An 18,786-nucleotide genomic window follows, 5' to 3' on the forward strand; every position below is an offset into this window, starting at 1 on the left:
TCTGTGCTTCCGAGTTGGGTTGTTAATTCATAAGCTTCTGATCTTCTGAACGGCCACTCTACATACTCCGTACAGAGTAGGACTTAAAGTCAGTTGACCCCAGTGGCCAATCACGATGTCTGAATGTAGAGGTAAAACTATCACCCAATTAGACCCATATAGTAACTACTGATAATTAGTAGGACTTACTAGTATATATATGCTCTATGGCTTTCCCCTGTTTTTTCTTCTCTTTCTTTTGTTGTTCTTGTTTCGAGTATGAACTCCGAAGTCTTAGCCAACAACATATATTTACACCCAATACCATCAATCCTACATAGCAGGTACAGCTCACTAGTGATACATGAAAATCGGGTAACTAGCTCCCGTTCCTCGAGAAAGATAATAGTGAGAATCCACAGCGGTAATATATTTTAGCAAACTTGGAGAGAATGAAATCAACAGCCACATGCACTGCGATGTGTCTCCCCATCGCCATCAGAGGGAGCCATCTCTTTAACATGTACTATGCTCAAGGGGAGTTACCTGCGTCGGGTGATGGTGGTTCCTCAACGGTATGCCTAATCCGAGAATGGAATACACCTACTAGTAGGTCCTGAAGCGAACTGCCATGGTCAGCCCGTTGCGTTGCGTTGCACTTGTTCAATATTTACTCAAAGCTTTTAAAGTATTGATTGAGCCTATCAATTAACTGGACCCATCCAAGTAGAAGTAGAAATGTCCCTGACATCCAGGCTCTATGTGCATCAAATAATGAAGGGTCGTCCGACTCATATCAAACGTAACCACCATATCCAAATCTTACCGTCCAAAGCCAAACCAGCCGCGTCGGCCTCCCTTCTTTTCCTCTGTGGCTGGCTCAGCCGAGGCCGGAGTCGCACTTTGGGTGTTCGCGTTCTCACGGGGGTAGTCAATGTAGTTCCAAGCGACGTCAAGGAATAGTGGCTTCACTGGCACTGGCTGCATCTGAGGTGGGTATGGGACGAGGTTCTTCAAATCCAAACCGTCGCCGGGGTACTCGTGCAACCGCTCAACCATCGGTCGCTCACTGGCCGATTTCGATTGCTGCTCGGAGATCTTCTCCAGAGTGACAAGCCCGCGGTATTGTGAAACCAGGGCGCGCAAGGTTGACTCGAGGGTCTGGATTTGGTTGCGTGTGATATCAAGCTTTGGCGGCTCTTCCGCTTCGGCCGTGGACTGAACCGGGCTCGCAGACTCCTGACTAAGCGCCAACGCTTGCGAAAACAACGCAAGTGCGTTTTTATATTTCCCAAGAATACTGTGAGACCGCCCAATGGTGAGACATCTAGAAGTTCATGTTAGAGGATTCCGTGTCTGGAAGGGGAACGACAAGCCTTACCTCAAGGCCCGGAAGTAGGATCGTTTAGCTCCAAGCTCCTGAACGAAGGCAGAATCTGCTGCCACACCGGGTAGCTCGAGGATGAACTCAATGCTCTGCAATGTAGAATCATACAAAACAACCCTTTCACGCAGACGGGCCAGCTTCTTGCCCTTGGTTTCTTCGCGTTTGGCAGAACCCTTGCTACCCTTGGTTGCCTTGGCCTGGTCGGTCTCACCATGTATGCCGTCATGCTCGCCACACAATACGCGATTACGCCCGACTCTCCATCCTACCAAGGCAAAATTGACGGCGGTGCGGGTAATCTGCAAGCTCTGCATCCTTTTATCACCAGGATCTACACCCTCACTGACAAGGTCGTCGATGGCCGTCTTTGTAGCATCCACTGCATCTTGGCTGGCAATAATGACGTTATCGTAGGCAGCTGCCTTGTCCTTCGATGATGCAGATTTGCCCGAGGCTTCTGCGAGCCACGAGGCGAGGCGAGACTCCGCCGCCGCTGCTGCCGCGAGGGCCTGGGAGATTGCGGCGTCTTCCAGAGCAACGGTTCGTGACCTCCATGTGATGGTTTCAGGAAGTTGCTGCACCTCCCCGTCCGCAGTTCTCCTTGTTCCAGCAGCATCCTCTTTAAGACAGTTAGGATCCACCTTTTCGACTTCTGACCTGAGGTTGGCGTCCGACGGGAAAAAGCTGATGGCCAAAGAGGGTAGAGGCTTCGATCGTGGAAGCTTCATCTGGTATGCAGCATATCTCAAACTCGGGTCGACGGTACCAGAGAGGAGATCCCGAAATGCATCTTTCTTATTGTTTTGACCAAGTGCTGCATATATAACCCTAGAGACGGAGAAATCCTGCATACACTGCTCCCATTTTCGCTTCTCCAATGAGAGGGCCCCCGAGAGTGTGGCATGGTATGCACGCGCCTCAAGAAGATCATTATCAGTAGCGCCAGAAGCTTGGTCTTGTAACAAGAGAACAAGTTCATTTGCATAACCGGCGGATTTATGCAGTCGCGAGATGATATGACGCCGGGCGGCACCTGTGATTCCCTTTGCTGACGGATCTGCAGAATGCGCCGACTTCATTTGCAGCGCTTGTGCCCATGCTCGTTCTGAGCTTAGGAGTAGGGTGTGGACATATCTATGGAACAGTACAAATCAGCCCAAGAGGTATTAGGGAGACCGACAAAGGAGCTGCAACTTGGAAGAACATACGCAACATTGCCGTTGACATTCTCTGCGCTGACGGGGGGTTTGGCAGTATATTTCCGGCCTTTGGGTGTGGTCTGCCCGAGCTTCTTGCGGAGTTTGTGCAATTTACGGGTGGTATGGGCACGGTAGGCATTGTAATCACCGGCCAAGAGGACCTCTTCTCTCTGGTTGAAGATGTAATCTGTAATATCCATTGTGGTAGTAATTAAGAGGTACCAAGTGGATTGATTGATGCCCTCTGTACTAAGGTGGGTAGGCGTCGGTCTGGAGAGTGCGGGTTGCTGGCGTGGTCAGATTTCGGCCAAACGAATGACCGGCTGATTTCGCGGGATTCTCTTTTCCAGCATCGGCCGAAGCTCTTTGCTACCACCTTCTCAAAATTTCATTCCACGTCAACTCCACGACATTCGGTCTGCGAACGCGGTCTCTGCTCCTCGTTATCCTGTCGGGGTGTCAAGCATAGCTCAGACTTTTTGCTGGATATTCGGAGCGACTGTTTGTCAGCATTTTGTGAGCTTCGTGCACAAGACACACTTCACGGTTCGCCTCTCCTCTCTTTAGCACCTAACAGTACCTTATAAGAGCACCGGTCTGACTTCGTTTTCTGGACCACTAGGATATTTAGAATCGATATGCTACGCATTTTTGTTAGATTTCGGTGATTTCAGGGTTTGACGCCGCAATCTTTCAAGGTAATGCTGGAACGGGCTGCCGGATGCCTTGAGAGCGCAGGACGGCGTTTCTTCCGGGATTCTAATGGCGCTATTCGAAGTCCAAGACCGCTGTATCCTAGCTTTGGGCAAGCCAGTGGCACAAATTCGGACTCCCTGCATTGGCTTCCTATCTCGCCAACTTCAACCCGAGGAGTCTCGAATACAGTAAATGGAACTCCGACCGCAGGCAGAGTTGCACCCGAACCACGGACTCCCTTTTTGGACTTTTTGTATCCTCCACGCACACAGGAATTTGCGGCGTCCTGTCTCATACGATCCCCGAGAAGGCTCACCGCGCGCCGGAGGAAAAGGGCCATTACAACTCTTTCTAGAACATACACGTCGGGAGCTGCGAGTCTCTACCAACCTGCTAGTGCAGATAGGTCGGGTCCCGTTATTACTAGTCGCAAAGATCGAGAAGATGAACGGAAGCGGGCAAAGCATGATCTGTTATCATTGCTAGGAGATGGCCAGCTTGGGGAATACGACAAGGCATGGTCACTTTACGTGACTGCAGGCCACCCACTCGATACGAACCCGGCCCTCCTCGCGATTCTAAGCAATTCAGAGGAAGATGTCAATCACAGACGGGTTAAGAGATTGTTTGAAGGAATCCCTGCCGATTCTCGGTCCGCGGAGGATTACTTGCATATGGCGAAGTCGTACTTGGCGACCGAAAGACCACTGGAGATGAACCGTATATGCCAGGTAGCACTGGAGAAGGGTCAAGGAATCCCGTGCTGGGCTTACAGTTTGGCGCATTTTGTGAATACTAAGCAGTGGGATTATGCGCAACAGGTCTGGTTATCGAAACCGACATCTGATGAACAAGGGTTATGGGATCATGTTACATCCTCTTTAACCTTTTCAAATGTACCGAACGCTTTGATCGCCCTCGCCACATGGTTGCAAGATGAAGTCAACAATAGTTCAGCACGCGATCTCGCCCGTTTCCTTCTTGGCCACGCCTTCTCCACGCCCGGGATCATTGTGAAAACAGCCACAGAACCTCTTCTCCTGCTTTTGAAAGAATACAACGCCTTATCCATACTTACCCCTAAGCATTACTTCAGTCTTATGAAGACTCTTCAGTCATCTGAGATCCGATCAATTTTCATTCGGGCTATTGTGGTGTACCGTAATTTTCGTTGGCAGATGGAAAGTGAAGTGCCACCCGCAAGGCTGTTAAATCAACTCTTGAGACGCTTATCTACCTTTGAAATTACCATTGGTATTCGGTATCTCTTGGATGAGTTCAGCCTGTTTTATGGCAAGCCCTCAATCGATGCATATAAGCACGCGCTGATCGCCTTCTCAAGAGCTGGTGACGTGGTGAATGTCAACGAAATATTTGAGAGGTTCCTGTCAGACCACGGGAAGCCGTTGAGTCGGAGGCTTCTGACACCCCTGTTATATGTACATGCGAGATATGGTAATGTGCAAGAGACTCTCCGCCAATTTGCAAGGATATCGGAAGAGTTTGGCCTGGTGCCGAATGCTGTATGCTGGAATATCCTTCTTACGGCATATGCCAATGCTGGTGATTTGTCGGGAAGCTTTACCACATTCAAGAAAATGATTCAGCAGGGCGTGGAACCAAGCTCTCACTCTTTTGGCACATTGATGGGACTTTGCGCTAACAGAGGCGATATTGACACTGTACGTCAGCTACTCGCTTTAGCGAAGCACCGCCATGTGCAGATCACAGCTCCGTTCCTTGATACCATCGTGGAGGCGTACTGTAACAATCAGCAGTTGAACATGGCTGAGAGTGTGGCAGAGACTTGTCTCGGCTTAGATGTAAAGGGTTCACGCGTGAGAATGTGGAACGTGCTTCTTTGGAATTATGCATTCCGAATGGACTTGGAATCGATCTCTCGGGTTCGCTCGCGTATGGATGCCGCCGGCCTGCAGCCTGATGGCATGACGTATGCTGCCCTCATGCTTAGTTTGGTACTCATTGGACAGACGGATTCTGCGCGTCGCATTCTCAGGACGCTTCACCGAAGCCATCGGATGTATGCCACAGAGTTCCATTACGCCATAATTCTGTATGGCTATGTAAAGGACCGCAATCGGGACATGGTCCATATCATCTTCCGCGAGATCAAAGAACGTTTTAACCGACCTGGGTTCAGCTCAAGTTTGCTTGTTCTGAAAAGTCAGCTTCAGCGCGATTTACAGCTTATAAAAAGCGGTAATAGCCAGGTGGACAGCGCCAGTGTTCGTCTTGAGAATGCTGAGAAGTTCCTTGCGGAGACAATCGCGGAGTTCGACACCACCAAGCTGGCCACGAAGCTTCCGATGCCCGGTGTTGGCAAACAAACGATTAGTGACGCTTTCCCCGCTATGTACTATGAATACATCATCACGGCATACGGCAAAAGGGGAGCTTTTGCGAAAGCCCGAGAGCTATTTGATCAATTCATTAAAGATAGGCAGGCGTCGACCACCTCCGAGAACGTCTATGACAAGGCACCGTTACGTCTACTTTCCGCATTGATGCTTACCTACTTAAAGGCGGATCAACACAAAAAAGTTGAAGAATGCTGGAAGATGGCATTTTCTCGTGCCAAAAAGTTAGCCCGACGCCCCACGGTTGATGAATGGCTAGAAAGCCAGCTACCCTCCACGGAGATCATTGAACCACCTCGGCCAACTCTGCCTAATTCTGTCAGCCATCATAAGGATATCTTGCTAGATCTGGACGGTTGCATTGCTGAGCGACCGAAGAAGTCATCAATTTTGCCGGCATATCAATTCTTGCTGTCCCGACCACTATCTTTGTACATGCGTTCCCTCGCCTATCGGAACGAAACCTCAAGAATTCCTCAAGCCGTAGCGGACGTCGAGAAAGCAGGCTTTATGTTGACCACTTACAATTGGTCCACTTTCGTCCAAATGCTTGCATCGTCAGAGAGAATTTCGGATCAGACCGAGGCATTCACTGTCTTTGAGCAAAAGTTTATGCCGAATTTCCCTGGATGGAAAAGCCTTCGACGAGGATATGGACTAAAACCCCCTGGTGTGCCGCCTAGCATTGACATCATCGAAAACCCGACGCGTGGAAAACATCCTAACCTTCTCGGCAAGGAAGGTCGCAAATATTGGAGCAAAATACAGCCCGAGTTCATGCAGCCTACTTATGTCTCCATGGTATATCTGGCTTCTGCCTTGCTCGGCGCCCGAGAAAGAAGCATCTTTGATGGAGGGGCAGAACTCGGCTCTCTTCATCAAGCAGCCCCCAGAACTATCGAGGCAATTGCTGATATGCCTTATCTACGCGAGAAATTCCAGGGTGTCTTGCTCCGACGTCGTCAGGAACAAGGAGACAAGAAGGAAGATATGGACGGTCGTGAGCATTTCGTCTGGACTGGCGGCATCCTTGGAGTTGGCGGTCAACGGAGACCATTCCTGGGAATTGATGAAACGACTGGTGAGCCAACCAAGCCGTATGATATGGCTGAAGAACGAGCGCAGCGAGACGTCAAGTCTCAAGGAGCCTCAGAAGATCAAACCGAAGTACATGCAGCCGATGGTGTACAGATTGCCGAGGGTGCATCTACACCTCCAGTGAAGACCATTGACTACGAAGATGAGTACGATATTGAGGCCGAATCGCTCTTAGAGACAAGACGCAATGCGCAGCAAGCCAACGATGACTTGTTGGACAATGAGCATCGCGAAAACATCGACAGTAACCTCGCAAATGATTCCTCCACCTTGACTGAGGATCTACTCGCCATGGACGAGGATGTTTCAGATGATGACTATGACCAATGGTTGAAAGAAGTTATTGATGAAGAGGCTATGTCTTTCGAAGAGTTGGAAGAACGTAATTAGTAGGAAGGAGGAAGTTTGTCTTGCATTGTATATACCAGAACACAAAATGTACCATACTACATATGTATAAGAGATCTCTAGAGAGTGTACGAATATTATTGGATATAATTCAACCCAGCGCCTGTATAGTACCTAAGTACCTATTGTTGATATTTCCCAGTTAGGCAATCCAATAGTTTTGTCCTGTCCCGCTGAGTCATCACGCACTCCGCGTGTGAGCGCGTTGTGCAAGAAGAACAACGCGTTCCAATTATGCCCGATTGGGACGGCGTGTTTCCACAGCTTTCAGAAAGATCCATCCGCCATCCCACTCGCCCTCAAGGGCGCAAGGAACCGAATCATCCCCCCTCTCTCCGCGTTTTTGTGATTTAGCGGGTGTTATCGAAAATTACAAGGATCATTCGTTGCACTGAAATCACATCGACCAATTTGAATTTTCACCAATATATCCTCACCCCGTATAATAATTGTCTGCGAAGCACACTATCACCATGGACGGAGTGCAGCTCCGTGATGAGGCCGCTCAGGATAGAGTGCGTGCCGCTATTGAATTTCTCGATCCCCGTAAGTCACCATGGGCAGGATTGTGTGGCCTTGTAGTATGAGAACTGACCCATCCTTTCTTTCAGGTGATGATGCCAGAGCAAGAAGGTCCGTCAAGTCGAAAAACATCCCTTCCTGTTCAAAACACCGTGTTAGAAAGTGGCTTCTGACCTACAGAATAGTTATCGTGCTGATATCGTGTTGATGCTAAATCGAGGACTTCGGCGCTTAATAGTACGTTGTTGCATACCTGCCTTGACATGACGATTGGCGGACAAGGAGCTAAGAAAAATTCTTTTTTTTCCCAAATAGGTCAGCATTGATGAGATCAGAGCACATAACCGTGAACTAGCTGATGGGTATGTGATAATCCTTTCGGAAGAAGCCCACAACATACTAACCTTTGAATGAAGGCTTCTTACTTCCCCATTCGATTATTCCCAAGCTTTCGATAGAGCATTGAAAGACGTTATCAAGACAATACCTCACCGACCTTCCAGAGAAACAGCAGACGAAGTGGTATGTTATTCTAGCTATATGCGCGCATACACATAGACATGGGAGCTAACAAACGGTCAGAACTACTACTGCGCCTATGTCGGAGCTTTTGGAGAGTTCTCTTGCAACCCACGGACCTTGGGTTCAACCCATTTGAACCGCATGATCTCCCTTGAGGGAATTGTGACAAAATGCTCTTTGGTCCGGCCAAAGATTATACAGAGTGTCCATTACAGTGAAAGGAAAGACAGGTTCTTGTCGAGGAAATATAGGGATCAAACAATGACGGCCAGCGGAGCGACAAGCTTGAATGTTTATCCCCAGGAAGATGATGAGAAGAATCCGGTATGTCCAAAGTTGTCAAGGTGTACTGATTATAGTCAGCTAATCGTTTATTTGTCTTTCAGCTCATCACGGAATACGGCTACTCGACATATATGGATCACCAAACCATCTCGATTCAAGAAATGCCAGAGAGAGCACCGGCCGGTCAACTGCCCCGGAGTGTTGATGTGATCTTAGATGACGATCTCGTGGACCGAGCTAAGCCTGGCGACAGAATTCAGTTGGTAGGAATTTACCGGTCTCTGGGAAATCGAAACGCAAACTCGGGCTCGTCGACATTCCGCACGCTTGTTTTGGCAAACAACATTATCCAGTTATCATCGAAATCCGGTGGAGGAATTGCGCAAGCCACCATTACCGACACTGATATTCGCAACATCAACAAAGTCTCCAAGAAGAAGAACGTCTTTGAGCTGATGTCTCACTCTCTCGCGCCGAGTATCTACGGTCACGACTATATCAAGAAGGCAATCTTGCTCATGCTGCTTGGTGGTATGGAGAAAAACCTCGATAATGGAACACACTTGCGTGGTGACATCAACATCATGATGGTTGGTGATCCTTCGACAGCCAAATCTCAGCTCCTCCGTTTCGTCTTGAATACTGCACCCTTGGCAATTGCAACAACCGGACGAGGCTCATCGGGTGTCGGTCTTACAGCCGCTGTTACGTCTGATAAGGAGACTGGAGAGCGCAGACTGGAGGCTGGTGCAATGGTTCTGGGAGACCGCGGCGTGGTCTGTATTGATGAGTTCGATAAGATGAGTGATGTGGATCGCGTTGCGATTCACGAAGTCATGGAACAGCAGACCGTTACTATCGCGAAGGCTGGTATTCACACGAGTCTGAATGCTCGTTGCAGTGTACTAGCGGCCGCTAACCCCATATACGGACAATACGACCCCCACAAAGATCCGCACAAGAACATCGCCTTGCCAGACTCTCTCTTGTCTCGTTTCGATTTGCTTTTCGTGGTGACAGATGACATTGAAGATTCCAAGGACAGGATGGTGTCCGAGCACGTCCTTCGTATGCATCGTTACCGTCAGCCTGGCACCGAGGAGGGCGCTCCAGTTAGGGAACAGCTCAATCAGACCTTGGGTGTTGGGCTCGAGGATAATCAGGATTCCAACCAGCCCACAGAGGTGTTTGAAAAGTTCAACGCCATGCTTCATGCTGGTATGGCTAACACAGGTCGGGGCAAGAAGAAGGACGTTGAAATTCTGAGTATTCCATTTATCAAGAAATACATTCAATACGCCAAGTCGAGAGTCAAACCCGTGTTGACTAAGGGAGCTGCTGACCACATTGTTACCACCTACTCGGCTCTGAGAAACGATGAACTGTCTGGTAATCAGCGCAGGACATCACCTATCACCGCGCGTACGCTAGAGACATTGATTCGTCTGGCTACCGCACACGCCAAGTCCCGTTTGTCTAACAGAGTTGAAGAACGGGATGCAAAGGTTGCGGAGTCCCTTCTGCGTTTTGCTATGTTCAAGGAGGTTCTCGAAGACGAACGCCGTAAGAGGAGAAAGGTTACTACATTCGACGAGGACTCGGAAAGCGAGTCAGAGGAGGACTCTGATGAGGAGGATACTCCCGCGCAAACTGCAAGTGCCACCCCGCGGTCAAGCCGGAGAAGCGGAACACTGCGCACTCGTGCAGCTGCGAACCGTTCCACTACTGATGAAATGGACGCTGATGGAGACGATGCTTCGGAAGATGGCGACGGTTTATACAGCGCCAGTCCTCGTGGTCAACGGTTACGGTCGAGCCAGGGCACGCGTACTCAGACACAAAGCCAGTCTCAGATGTCTGTGGCATCTTCTCAGCCAGCCTCACAGCTCATCGACTCCCAGACAGACACTTCTCAGCCCCAGGCATCGTCTGCCAGTGCATCCCAGCCGATCCAGCCTGCTCGTCTGACGGTCTTCCGCCAGGCTCTCGGCCCGCTCATGGGTACACGGCTGTTTACCACCGGCGACACCGCTGACGTGGAAGAGCTCATCGGGGCTGTGAACACGGCAGTACGTGGAATACCATCTCTCGGAGAGAGCCATGTGTTCCAACGTCCTGAAGCAATCCAGGCCTTGAGGGCCATGAATGAGAGAAATGAATTGATGTAAGCACCCACTACCCCAAGACACCCACGTCAAGATCTCGTAACATGACTAACATCGAATCTATAGGTTCCTTGAGGATGACGAGACCGTTTACAGAATATAATAACATAGAAATCTGATGGAGTTTCAGTTGTATGGTCGACTTTTGATTGGGAGCTGGAAAGGGATTTATGTCGGACACGTTAACTTCTAATGTCACTTTCATCCCCATTGACGGGCTAGTTTGGCGTTTCAGGGGTTTTTTAGTCTATACATTGCAGATGTCAACTGGCCCTCGCATCAAGTTCTGGTCCTGGCATTTCGTGCAATAGAGTTTCGTACCTTGCATAATACCTCGAAGTATAAATCTTGGAGCTCCTTGTTCTTTGTCCGGTACGATTTCAATACATCCACGACCATCGACGTAATTATAGAATTTTCTAAAATATATCACTGTATAGTATGCCAATCTTCTACTGAGCAGTATGCCTTGTTATCGATCCACTTTTGTAAGCCAGGTAAGATCATTGAAGATATAGACAAAAAAATGATTCATTAAACCGAAATAAAGAAGTATGATGAGAGAAGAGTGTAGAAGAAACAGATGGCATAGAACATAGTCACACTTTTTGTACGGACATGCTATGATGCATCCAATATTAGAAACCGGGGTATAGATTCAAAGCTTGAATTACAACTTATACGCTAGTTTGCTCATCTTTGACTTTATCGGACTCTGCTAAGAAACCGGAGTCGTCGGAAGAGAAAGACGATGTACGCACACCCTCACTGATCTGTGCTTGTGTGAGGGGTGACACTCCCCGTGAAAGAGTCTTGGACTTCTTCTTGCGATGTTGATGTCCTTGCTCGGAGCCTGATGCCGTGGAATTAGGGGTTAGGCTTCCCCGACGGGGACGGCCACTCGCAGATGACCTCGACGGAGGACGGTCATCGGTATCTACGGGGGTGGTACTTCGGGACGGCGTCCGTGAGTGCGATTCCGAGCGCGTGCTACGCCGGGCGGGCGATTTCGGCTCATGGCTGAGCCTAGAGATGCTGGAGTGATGGGAATGGCGATGGTGGGCTTTTTCGTCGGCGGACTTGGTGGTTGTCGCTGCGGCGGCTCGCCGACGCTGCGACGCCTTCCATCCAATGCCAAACCACCAGAACCAGCCACCGTCCTGCTGAGCTAGTTGGCGCTCCTTCTGGCGCAATTTCTGACGCAGTTGAGCACGCCGTTCGTTCTCCTTTTCCCAGAACTCGGTGCGGTAGTCGTCCCAGTTCCCGCGGAACTCTGGAGAGAATGACTTGGGGAGGAGGAGTAGTCGGATATAATCGCCTCCCGGACTGAGGTCTTCCTCCACCAGGCCCGACTCCATGTCCATGTTGTAGTACGGCTGGTGGTGCTGCCGACCACCAGCGCGTTTCTCTGACGCAGAACGTTCGATGTAGTGGAATTCTCCGACCGGAGAAGGGAAGAGTGGAATTGAAAAGGGGAAGAGGAAGGATAGGTAGGACAACAGCTCCTGCCACCAGGGACCGCGGATCACAACGATCTTGGTGTTCATCGTGCGAAGGCCGCGGTTGGCGACGGCGAGCCAGCGCCGCGGCCAACGTACTCCACGCTCCCATTGCCCCGTGCCCCAGACCAATAGTGCGGTGACTACTCCTCCAAGCAGTGCAACCTTCTCCCACATCTCCACCACCCAGTACACGGAGCCGCCTACCCCGCGGCCATCTTCGCGAGGACGGAGGAACAGCGCGTAGGCAAAGTAGGTGATCCAGGCAGCAAGCAGTAGAAGAAAGAACGTGTTCTGCCGCCGGCGTTCTCGCAGCGCAAGGTATTGAGCCCGAAGGGAGCTTTCTAGGATAAGCAGGTTCAGGTAGATCTGAGGTGGAGAGGATGGCAACGTGGACAGCGGGTCCGGTGTTAATGGGCGTGGCGGGGAAGACGGATCGGAAGAGTTCTGAGGGTACGGCCGTGGAGCAGAATTCAATGTGTCGGACGATGTTGATGAGGACGAAAGATGATTTGCAGGAGCCGGTGACCCTTTAACCAGGTGATCCAGGCTTGCGGAGGCCATGTCCGCGACAGTAGTAGAGGAGGAAGAAGGACACTCAAGAAAAAGAAATACTTCTTAAAGCAAATGGAAAGGGGACAGAGAACAAATACACTGAAGGATCAGAACAGCACGGCCGTCACGGCCAGGCGCTATCTCACAGCATGGAAGTAAAAGAGTGAGAGCACGAAAGGCGCAGACAAAATGGACTGAAGGGAAACGTTGAACTGTTGGAATGATGGATTTAGTTTGACGCTGACGATGGATTACCGTCGGTATCGTATTGGTTCGGTATCGCCCTCGGAACAATTCGACTGTCACATGATGATGATTTACAATCCCTTGATATTCATAGTTCTAATTGTATACATTATGCATATTCACTTGCCACGGCCATTGACACCGTGTAATCCCGACATCAGTAATCCAGAATCGCTCTTTATAAACAGTAAATCATGAAAAAGAAAGAAATCTATGCCGTCTTATTTTGTATCCTTGCGACCAACATCTTCCATCTCGGACAGAACCAGGCTGTTAAACTCTTCCCATCCATCTAGATAGACATGGTGGCCCGAATTCTTAATGACCACAACCTTGGCCGAGCCTTGGTCCGCCTGTCGCTCTTCCGGTGTTGCGTTCTGAAGCACCCGACGCTTCTCTTCTTCAAGCTTAGCTTTTGCTGCCATTCCACCTTTAACATCCATCCAGTCATGATCGCCATACATGAAGATTATGGGGAGGCCATTTTCGCGCTTGACGGGCGTCGACAAAGATGAGCCTAAAGCCATGGTAGAGTCGGACTGGGACAAATTCTGGCTAGATGACTGTATGGCTTGGGGAGGTTCCTGCGTAGAGGATGAGGGCGTCTGAAGCACCTGTCTTCCCACCCCTTGAATGCGCCGGATTAGAGGGCTGCGTGCAAAGGCACCAGGGGCGAGAATGTATGCGAGAGCATACTCTCCACTGCCCCGTTGACTGAATATCGAATATGAGTAATCATGGAGAGCCTTGGCCTCATCCGCAGGCAAATGCGAAAATCGTCGGGATGTCCAGCCCGATACAAGTCGCGGGCCTAGGGGACCCGCCCAGCGAATCAAGCTGAAGGGAGAAATGTTGGCCTCCCACAGATAGGCAAACCACTTGGGAATCATTCGTCGGGGAGGCTGATCGGGAGCAGCAGTACTTGTCGGCGGGCCCTTTAGGAGGATATTGTTGTCACCTTTCTGGATTGTCTCCGGTGGTACTGATGAAGCCGACTCTGCGATGTTGCGTTGATCCTGGGAAAATTCCTTGGCCATCGTGGTCTCGGACGGCATATCTGCTGACATAGCATATGGGTCTTCTGGAATCCCAACCGGTGATGCTAGGATGAGCTTGTTCAAGCGACCTGGATATTTGAGGGCATAGGCGACCGCCATGTAACCTCCCAAACTATGGCCGAGCAAGGTAAAGCGGTCGATTTTGCGTTTGACGCGCCATTCCTCTAGGGCGTCCACAAACCAAGCCTCCGCCTCTCTGATAGCATCTTCACGGTCTTTCGCCTTGATACGGAACGGCGGCCGTGTGCTACGACCCATTCCTAGCAAGTCTAGCGCATGTAGTTGCCACCCTTTCAGTCGGCTCAGAGGCTCAAAGTTCTTGTAGAAGAAGCCCAACCCGGCCCCATATCCATGAACCATAACCAAGTGTTGGTTTGCTTCCTCCCCAATTCGCTCCACAGAAAATTCGTTGAGAGCTCGATTTTTGCCGCTTAGCTCGACCATGCTGGAGCGCCACCTCCGAGGACCATAGGGATCGTTAAGTGAATTGGCCGCCACCTCACCCTCCTGGCTATGATCAGCCGATTGTAAGCTCCCTGGTTCGCCACTTGGGAGATTACTCGTTTTTCCGGTTTGCAAATGCGTAGGGGGTTCGTGTTGAAGGTAGGGTAAGTATGACAGAACCTTATGCTCGGCTGCAGCAGCAGGTAGACTCGACCACTGAAAATCCATCTCAGTGACTGACACTTGAGCTTATTTCTGGGTTTGACAACATACCCATTGACTGAAGCCTTCTCTGTAACCTAGTGGGAACCAGGCTGAGGGTGGCGGGGTTGCGCTGGCTCCGCGAGCCGCATGAGGGGTACCGCCCTGGTGGGAGGCTATATCGTCCTTGGACGATTCCAAGGATTGCGAGGCCATCGATGAGGCGTAGCGACCAAGGAAAGGGGGGCTAGATGACGCTAAGAGATGTGAATGTTCGAATGGGGCCCAGGATCGAGAGACCTGAGAGGTAAGCGAAGAAAGTCGCGCGGTAGACACCTTGTCGCGCAGAGCAGGGAGTGACAGAGTAAGGTTCTCTGTCACCCGCAGAGAAAGAGACGAGGAGAAAAGCAAGGGCAGCAGCGGGATTTATATGAATGGTAATCGAGGCCCGTAGAGACCAGCAAGGCAAATATCGGGCGGATGAGAGGCCAAAAACCGCTTATGTCCGATCCAATCGAACTAACCCCGAAGCAGGCAACGATGGATGACAACAAGCACGAAGGAACAGAGGACGAAAAAAAAGAATGTCGATGGATTGAGGCTCGGCGAGGAGTTAATCTAGAATAGAGAGGTGGCGGAGGACTGTAGACAGATGTAAGTAAAGTACTATACATAGAACATAAAACAGACATAATTGCAAAGGAACGATTGGGCGGAAGTGAGAAGTGGAAACCCCAACAGGACGATGACGCTCAACTGTCCCGTAATGGAACATTGCGGATCCCGAGGGTATTGTATTGTATCGTACCAGAACACGACTACAGTACGTGCTGAAGTACGTACCTACATACTACTATTCTATATACTGTTTGTATGTGCTCTGCCTGACCTTCTAGCAATTTTGTTCTCATTGTGAAAATTCACGGAATTTAAGAGATTCTATGCTCTCCTCTGATGAATCTACCTAGAGAAAACCTCGGTATATGATCACAACAAATCGCTTCCCATCACTAACCCGCTCAAGCCCTAGGAAGACCTCACGATTCGAGCGCTTGAATTTGGACCAGATATGCTCCTCCGACGGTATCTCACACCACCAGGGTAGTGCACCATGGTTCTACCCATAGCTCTCGGAGACCTGTTTTCTTCAATTGGTGTCGTACTCCCCGGCGTTGTGGTTCTACTACTAACCCCACTGCTAGGTCGTAAACTGAAGTAACCGCCAGAGCCATCAGCCGGGCTAACAACGTAGTTGTTGGTATTGGAGGAGCTCAGCATAATGGAATGAATGTCTCCTATTGATTGTCGAGGCTGTGAGTGTGGCGATACCGCTCTTGACCGGGATTCAGATGCAGGATTCTCCGACCGAATCGATAGAGACAGTGATAATGAGTTCGGAGTGCGCATGTTTAGGCTCGACAAAACCGATGTGGTAGCTGAGCGGCGATGGTGGAGACCGTGGCTCTCATCGGGGCTGGCCAATATTTGTCTATGTCTCCAGGGTAGCGAATGCTCCGAAAGCTCGTTATTCCTCATACTGAGTGGCTGCGACGGTAATTCCAACCGATTATTGATAGAAAGCCAGGCCCTCTCGTCTGCCTCCTCACTTACGCTGTTACTGGAAGATGAAGACACGGATCTTGAATGAAGTCCATAGACTTTAGAGGATGACGCCCAACAGCGCCATCCACCTACGCCCTCGAAGTCCCTCCTCTCATCGCCACTAATCAGGCCGAGAAAGCCCCGCAATGACGGGTAGTAACCATTCTTATGATGCTCTCCTCTTCGTGTTCGCCGTCCGTCAATGTCGAGGAGCGCACTGTCCAGGTCATTTGATTCTTCAACATGTGAACTGTTGCGTCGCTGGCCGCGGCCTGGTCGGCTATGGCTGGGGGAGACTGGGTTGGACTGATGGCAACTGGAGTCTGAGAAATGGATGGACCTGCCGTAATCCAATGACCGGCGCTTTGGTGTTGTAGCAGCTAGTGGTGTCGTGGGTTCAGAAGGGGCAAAGTTTAAGAGGGACGTGGTGTTAGAAGTGGGAATGACAAAGTAATTCGCGATGATCGCATAGCATAGTTCGATGTAGATCACAGAAAGCCGTAGAAACAGAGCCAGTACAGAAAAGCAGATAGTAATATAAGCCGATATGACGAGAGGTATGGAGACGAGGGCGAGAAATGGTAATGTAAAGAAAGTGGTGGTTGACATGAAGACTGGTAGAGAATATATAGTACTTGATTTCTAAACTGAGGGATAGATGTAGCAGATAGCAAGTTAATAACGCTATGCAATACCAAACTGTGTGATACGAATCGTCAAGAAGAAGACATTTTAATCATTGAAGAGGGAGGCAAAGAAGAAAAAGAAAAGGAAAATCCTTGTCGTACTCGATCCATCGGCTTACTTTGGTGAACAATAACCATAAAATGCGGAGAAGCAGCATGTGACGAGCCGCCGCCTCAGGCAGCAATTTATAGGGCCGCGGACGAAACTAAACGATTCATTACATCACAGTCCCAGAGCCGGTATTTATTGGGCCTTTCTGACCTCATAAAACATTTCTGTCAACACAATTCTAAATAGCATGGCACATCAGGAAACTCAAGATGGGACAGGTTTTCCCTGGGATATTGGGGTGTTCGATGCCCATTGTCATCCCACCGATACTATGTCATCCATTGCGGAGATTCCTAGAATGAGGGCAACCACGCTCACAGTCATGGCTACTCGGGGAGAAGACCAAGAACTAGTACACCAGACTGCTGCAACTCTCACAGGTGGACAGTTACCATCCCTTCCGGGACAAAGTATTGGACGTGTGCTACCTTGCTTTGGCTGGCATCCTTGGTTTTCCCACCAGATTCTTGACGATATGGGGAAGACAGAAACCGAAGTCACATCGGCATCTGACAAGAAACAGGCGCACTATAGCAACGTCTTGACTCCACCACCAGCGGATACTTTTATATCAGCTCTACCTAACCCCAAACCACTTTCGCAGCTTATCTCAGAAACACGCGAGCGGTTGCTAAACCATCCCGCCGCTCTTGTGGGAGAGATTGGCCTTGACCGTGCTTTTAGACTTCCCCAAGCCTGGACGCAGCATGAGAAGGAGGGTCGTGATCCACAGATGACCCCCGGGTCTCGCGAAGGTCGAGCCCTTTCTCCCCATAGAGTTCAGTTAGAACATCAAAAGGCAGTGCTAGAAGCTCAGTTGCGCCTGGCGGGAGAACTCCAGCGGCCCGTCTCTGTACACAGCGTTCAGTGCCACGGAGCAGTATTTGATCTTTTCAAGAAGTTGTGGACAGGCCATGAGCGAAAGAAGCCGTCGAGACGGGAGAGGGCACGGCGTCACAGTGCTGCAGATGCCCACACGCAGAGTGATGCGGAGGAAGAGCAACAAAACTTGACCATGGCCAAAGAGTCACCGCTTCCTTTCCCGCCAAGAATCTGTATGCATTCGTATTCAGGTCCCGTTGAACCTCTAAAGCAATTCTTAAATCCGTCAAACCCTTCAGACGTGTATTTCTCATTCTCCGCTGTGATCAACTTCAACGGACCGTCGCCCCAAAAGATCGTCGAAGTCATCAAAGCCTTACCGGATGACAGGATCCTCATAGAAAGTGACTTGCACACCGCTGGGCAGCAGATGGATGACTTGTTGGAAGAAGTCGCTCGGCAGATCTGCGAGTTGCGTGGATGGGGTTTGCGCCAAGGTGTTCAACAGCTTGCCGAAAATTGGAAGAAATTCGTGTTCGGTTGATCATATTGGTATACCTGAGCAGCGTTCCAGGGTGCGTGCCTGTCAATAAGTTGGTACCACTGTACATAGCATCCTGTCGTGGATGAGGTTATCAAGAGTAATGGACGTGTAGAACATAGAGCCAAGATGACTTAATAAAAACCTAGATGACAGCTCACTGATATAACAAATGGGTAGGTATGCGTGTGATCCAAGAATTATGGTTCGCTTGGTGCGACTAGTCTATGTACAGTACATAGCACCATCTCCGTCCAGAGGAAGTCTCTAACTGTACGTCTCATTAGAGGCATGAGGTGTGTATAATCACTAAAGCTACTATTAATATGGTATACTGACACTATTATCAGTGGTTGTAGTTAATAAGGGTCTCTGGTATAG

The 18,786-nt window shown here is 49.9% G+C and overlaps 7 protein-coding genes across 7 annotated transcripts; 3 read left to right on the plus strand and 4 right to left on the minus strand.

The window, feature by feature from the left end:
• Positions 1 to 801: 801 nt before the first annotated feature.
• F9C07_2237 (putative signal recognition particle) lies at positions 802 to 2,765 on the minus strand (the record flags this gene model as incomplete). The annotated part of the gene is made up of 3 exons (XM_041290127.1): positions 802 to 1,306; positions 1,361 to 2,500; positions 2,575 to 2,765. 3 exons carry the CDS (start codon positions 2,763 to 2,765, stop codon positions 802 to 804), a joined length of 1,836 nt encoding a protein of 611 aa, XP_041143350.1.
• Positions 2,766 to 2,912: 147 nt separating this feature from the next.
• F9C07_2278024 (uncharacterized protein) lies at positions 2,913 to 7,222 on the plus strand. The gene is made up of 2 exons (XM_041284913.2): positions 2,913 to 3,111; positions 3,188 to 7,222. The coding sequence occupies exon 2, from the start codon at positions 3,267 to 3,269 to the stop codon at positions 7,125 to 7,127; it is 3,861 nt and encodes a 1,286-aa protein (XP_041143351.1). The 5' UTR covers positions 2,913 to 3,111; positions 3,188 to 3,266; the 3' UTR covers positions 7,128 to 7,222.
• A 151-nt stretch (positions 7,223 to 7,373) lies between these two features.
• On the plus strand, positions 7,374 to 11,204 carry F9C07_1311959 (DNA replication licensing factor mcm3). Its single transcript, XM_041290115.2, has 8 exons — positions 7,374 to 7,691; positions 7,757 to 7,778; positions 7,853 to 7,904; positions 7,983 to 8,029; positions 8,084 to 8,189; positions 8,250 to 8,513; positions 8,576 to 10,638; positions 10,706 to 11,204. Exons 1-8 carry the CDS (start codon positions 7,619 to 7,621, stop codon positions 10,740 to 10,742), a joined length of 2,664 nt encoding a protein of 887 aa, XP_041143352.1. The 5' UTR covers positions 7,374 to 7,618; the 3' UTR covers positions 10,743 to 11,204.
• A 112-nt stretch (positions 11,205 to 11,316) lies between these two features.
• On the minus strand, positions 11,317 to 12,702 carry F9C07_2234 (Spo7-like protein-domain-containing protein; the record flags this gene model as incomplete). Its single annotated transcript, XM_041284917.1, has 1 exon — positions 11,317 to 12,702. One exon carries the CDS (start codon positions 12,700 to 12,702, stop codon positions 11,317 to 11,319), a length of 1,386 nt encoding a protein of 461 aa, XP_041143353.1.
• Positions 12,703 to 13,160: 458 nt separating this feature from the next.
• F9C07_2233 (Alpha/Beta hydrolase protein) lies at positions 13,161 to 14,858 on the minus strand (the record flags this gene model as incomplete). The annotated part of the gene is made up of 2 exons (XM_041290128.1): positions 13,161 to 14,657; positions 14,715 to 14,858. The coding sequence occupies 2 exons, from the start codon at positions 14,856 to 14,858 to the stop codon at positions 13,161 to 13,163; spliced, it is 1,641 nt and encodes a 546-aa protein (XP_041143354.1).
• A 322-nt stretch (positions 14,859 to 15,180) lies between these two features.
• F9C07_1300932 (uncharacterized protein) lies at positions 15,181 to 17,013 on the minus strand. The gene is made up of 2 exons (XM_071507936.1): positions 15,451 to 17,013; positions 15,181 to 15,284 (listed from the first exon to the last, which is right to left on the minus strand). Exon 1 carries the CDS (start codon positions 16,851 to 16,853, stop codon positions 15,669 to 15,671), a length of 1,185 nt encoding a protein of 394 aa, XP_071363975.1. The 5' UTR covers positions 16,854 to 17,013; the 3' UTR covers positions 15,181 to 15,284; positions 15,451 to 15,668.
• Positions 17,014 to 17,229: 216 nt separating this feature from the next.
• On the plus strand, positions 17,230 to 18,408 carry F9C07_2226369 (cut9 interacting protein Scn1; the record flags this gene model as incomplete). Its single annotated transcript, XM_071509782.1, has 1 exon — positions 17,230 to 18,408. The coding sequence occupies one exon, from the start codon at positions 17,230 to 17,232 to the stop codon at positions 18,406 to 18,408; it is 1,179 nt and encodes a 392-aa protein (XP_071363976.1).
• Positions 18,409 to 18,786: the final 378 nt, after the last annotated feature.

Source organism: Aspergillus flavus, chromosome 2 (assembly GCF_009017415.1).
Source record: "Aspergillus flavus chromosome 2, complete sequence".
NCBI lineage: Eukaryota > Fungi > Ascomycota > Eurotiomycetes > Eurotiales > Aspergillaceae > Aspergillus > Aspergillus flavus.

Bases quoted from the DNA above. Each gene is read 5' to 3' on its own strand.
- F9C07_2278024 (XM_041284913.2), top strand. From the start codon at position 3,267: ATGCTGGAACGGGCTGCCGGATGCCTTGAGAGCGCAGGACGGCGTTTC.
- F9C07_1311959 (XM_041290115.2), top strand. From the start codon at position 7,619: ATGGACGGAGTGCAGCTCCGTGATGAGGCCGCTCAGGATAGAGTGCGT. The intron at 7,779-7,852 runs GTCCGTCAAGTC...CCTACAGAATAG, and splicing joins GATGATGCCAGAGCAAGAAG to TTATCGTGCTGATATCGTGT. The intron at 10,639-10,705 runs GTAAGCACCCAC...TCGAATCTATAG, and splicing joins AATGAGAGAAATGAATTGAT to GTTCCTTGAGGATGACGAGA.
- F9C07_1300932 (XM_071507936.1), bottom strand. From the start codon at position 16,853: ATGTCAACCACCACTTTCTTTACATTACCATTTCTCGCCCTCGTCTCC.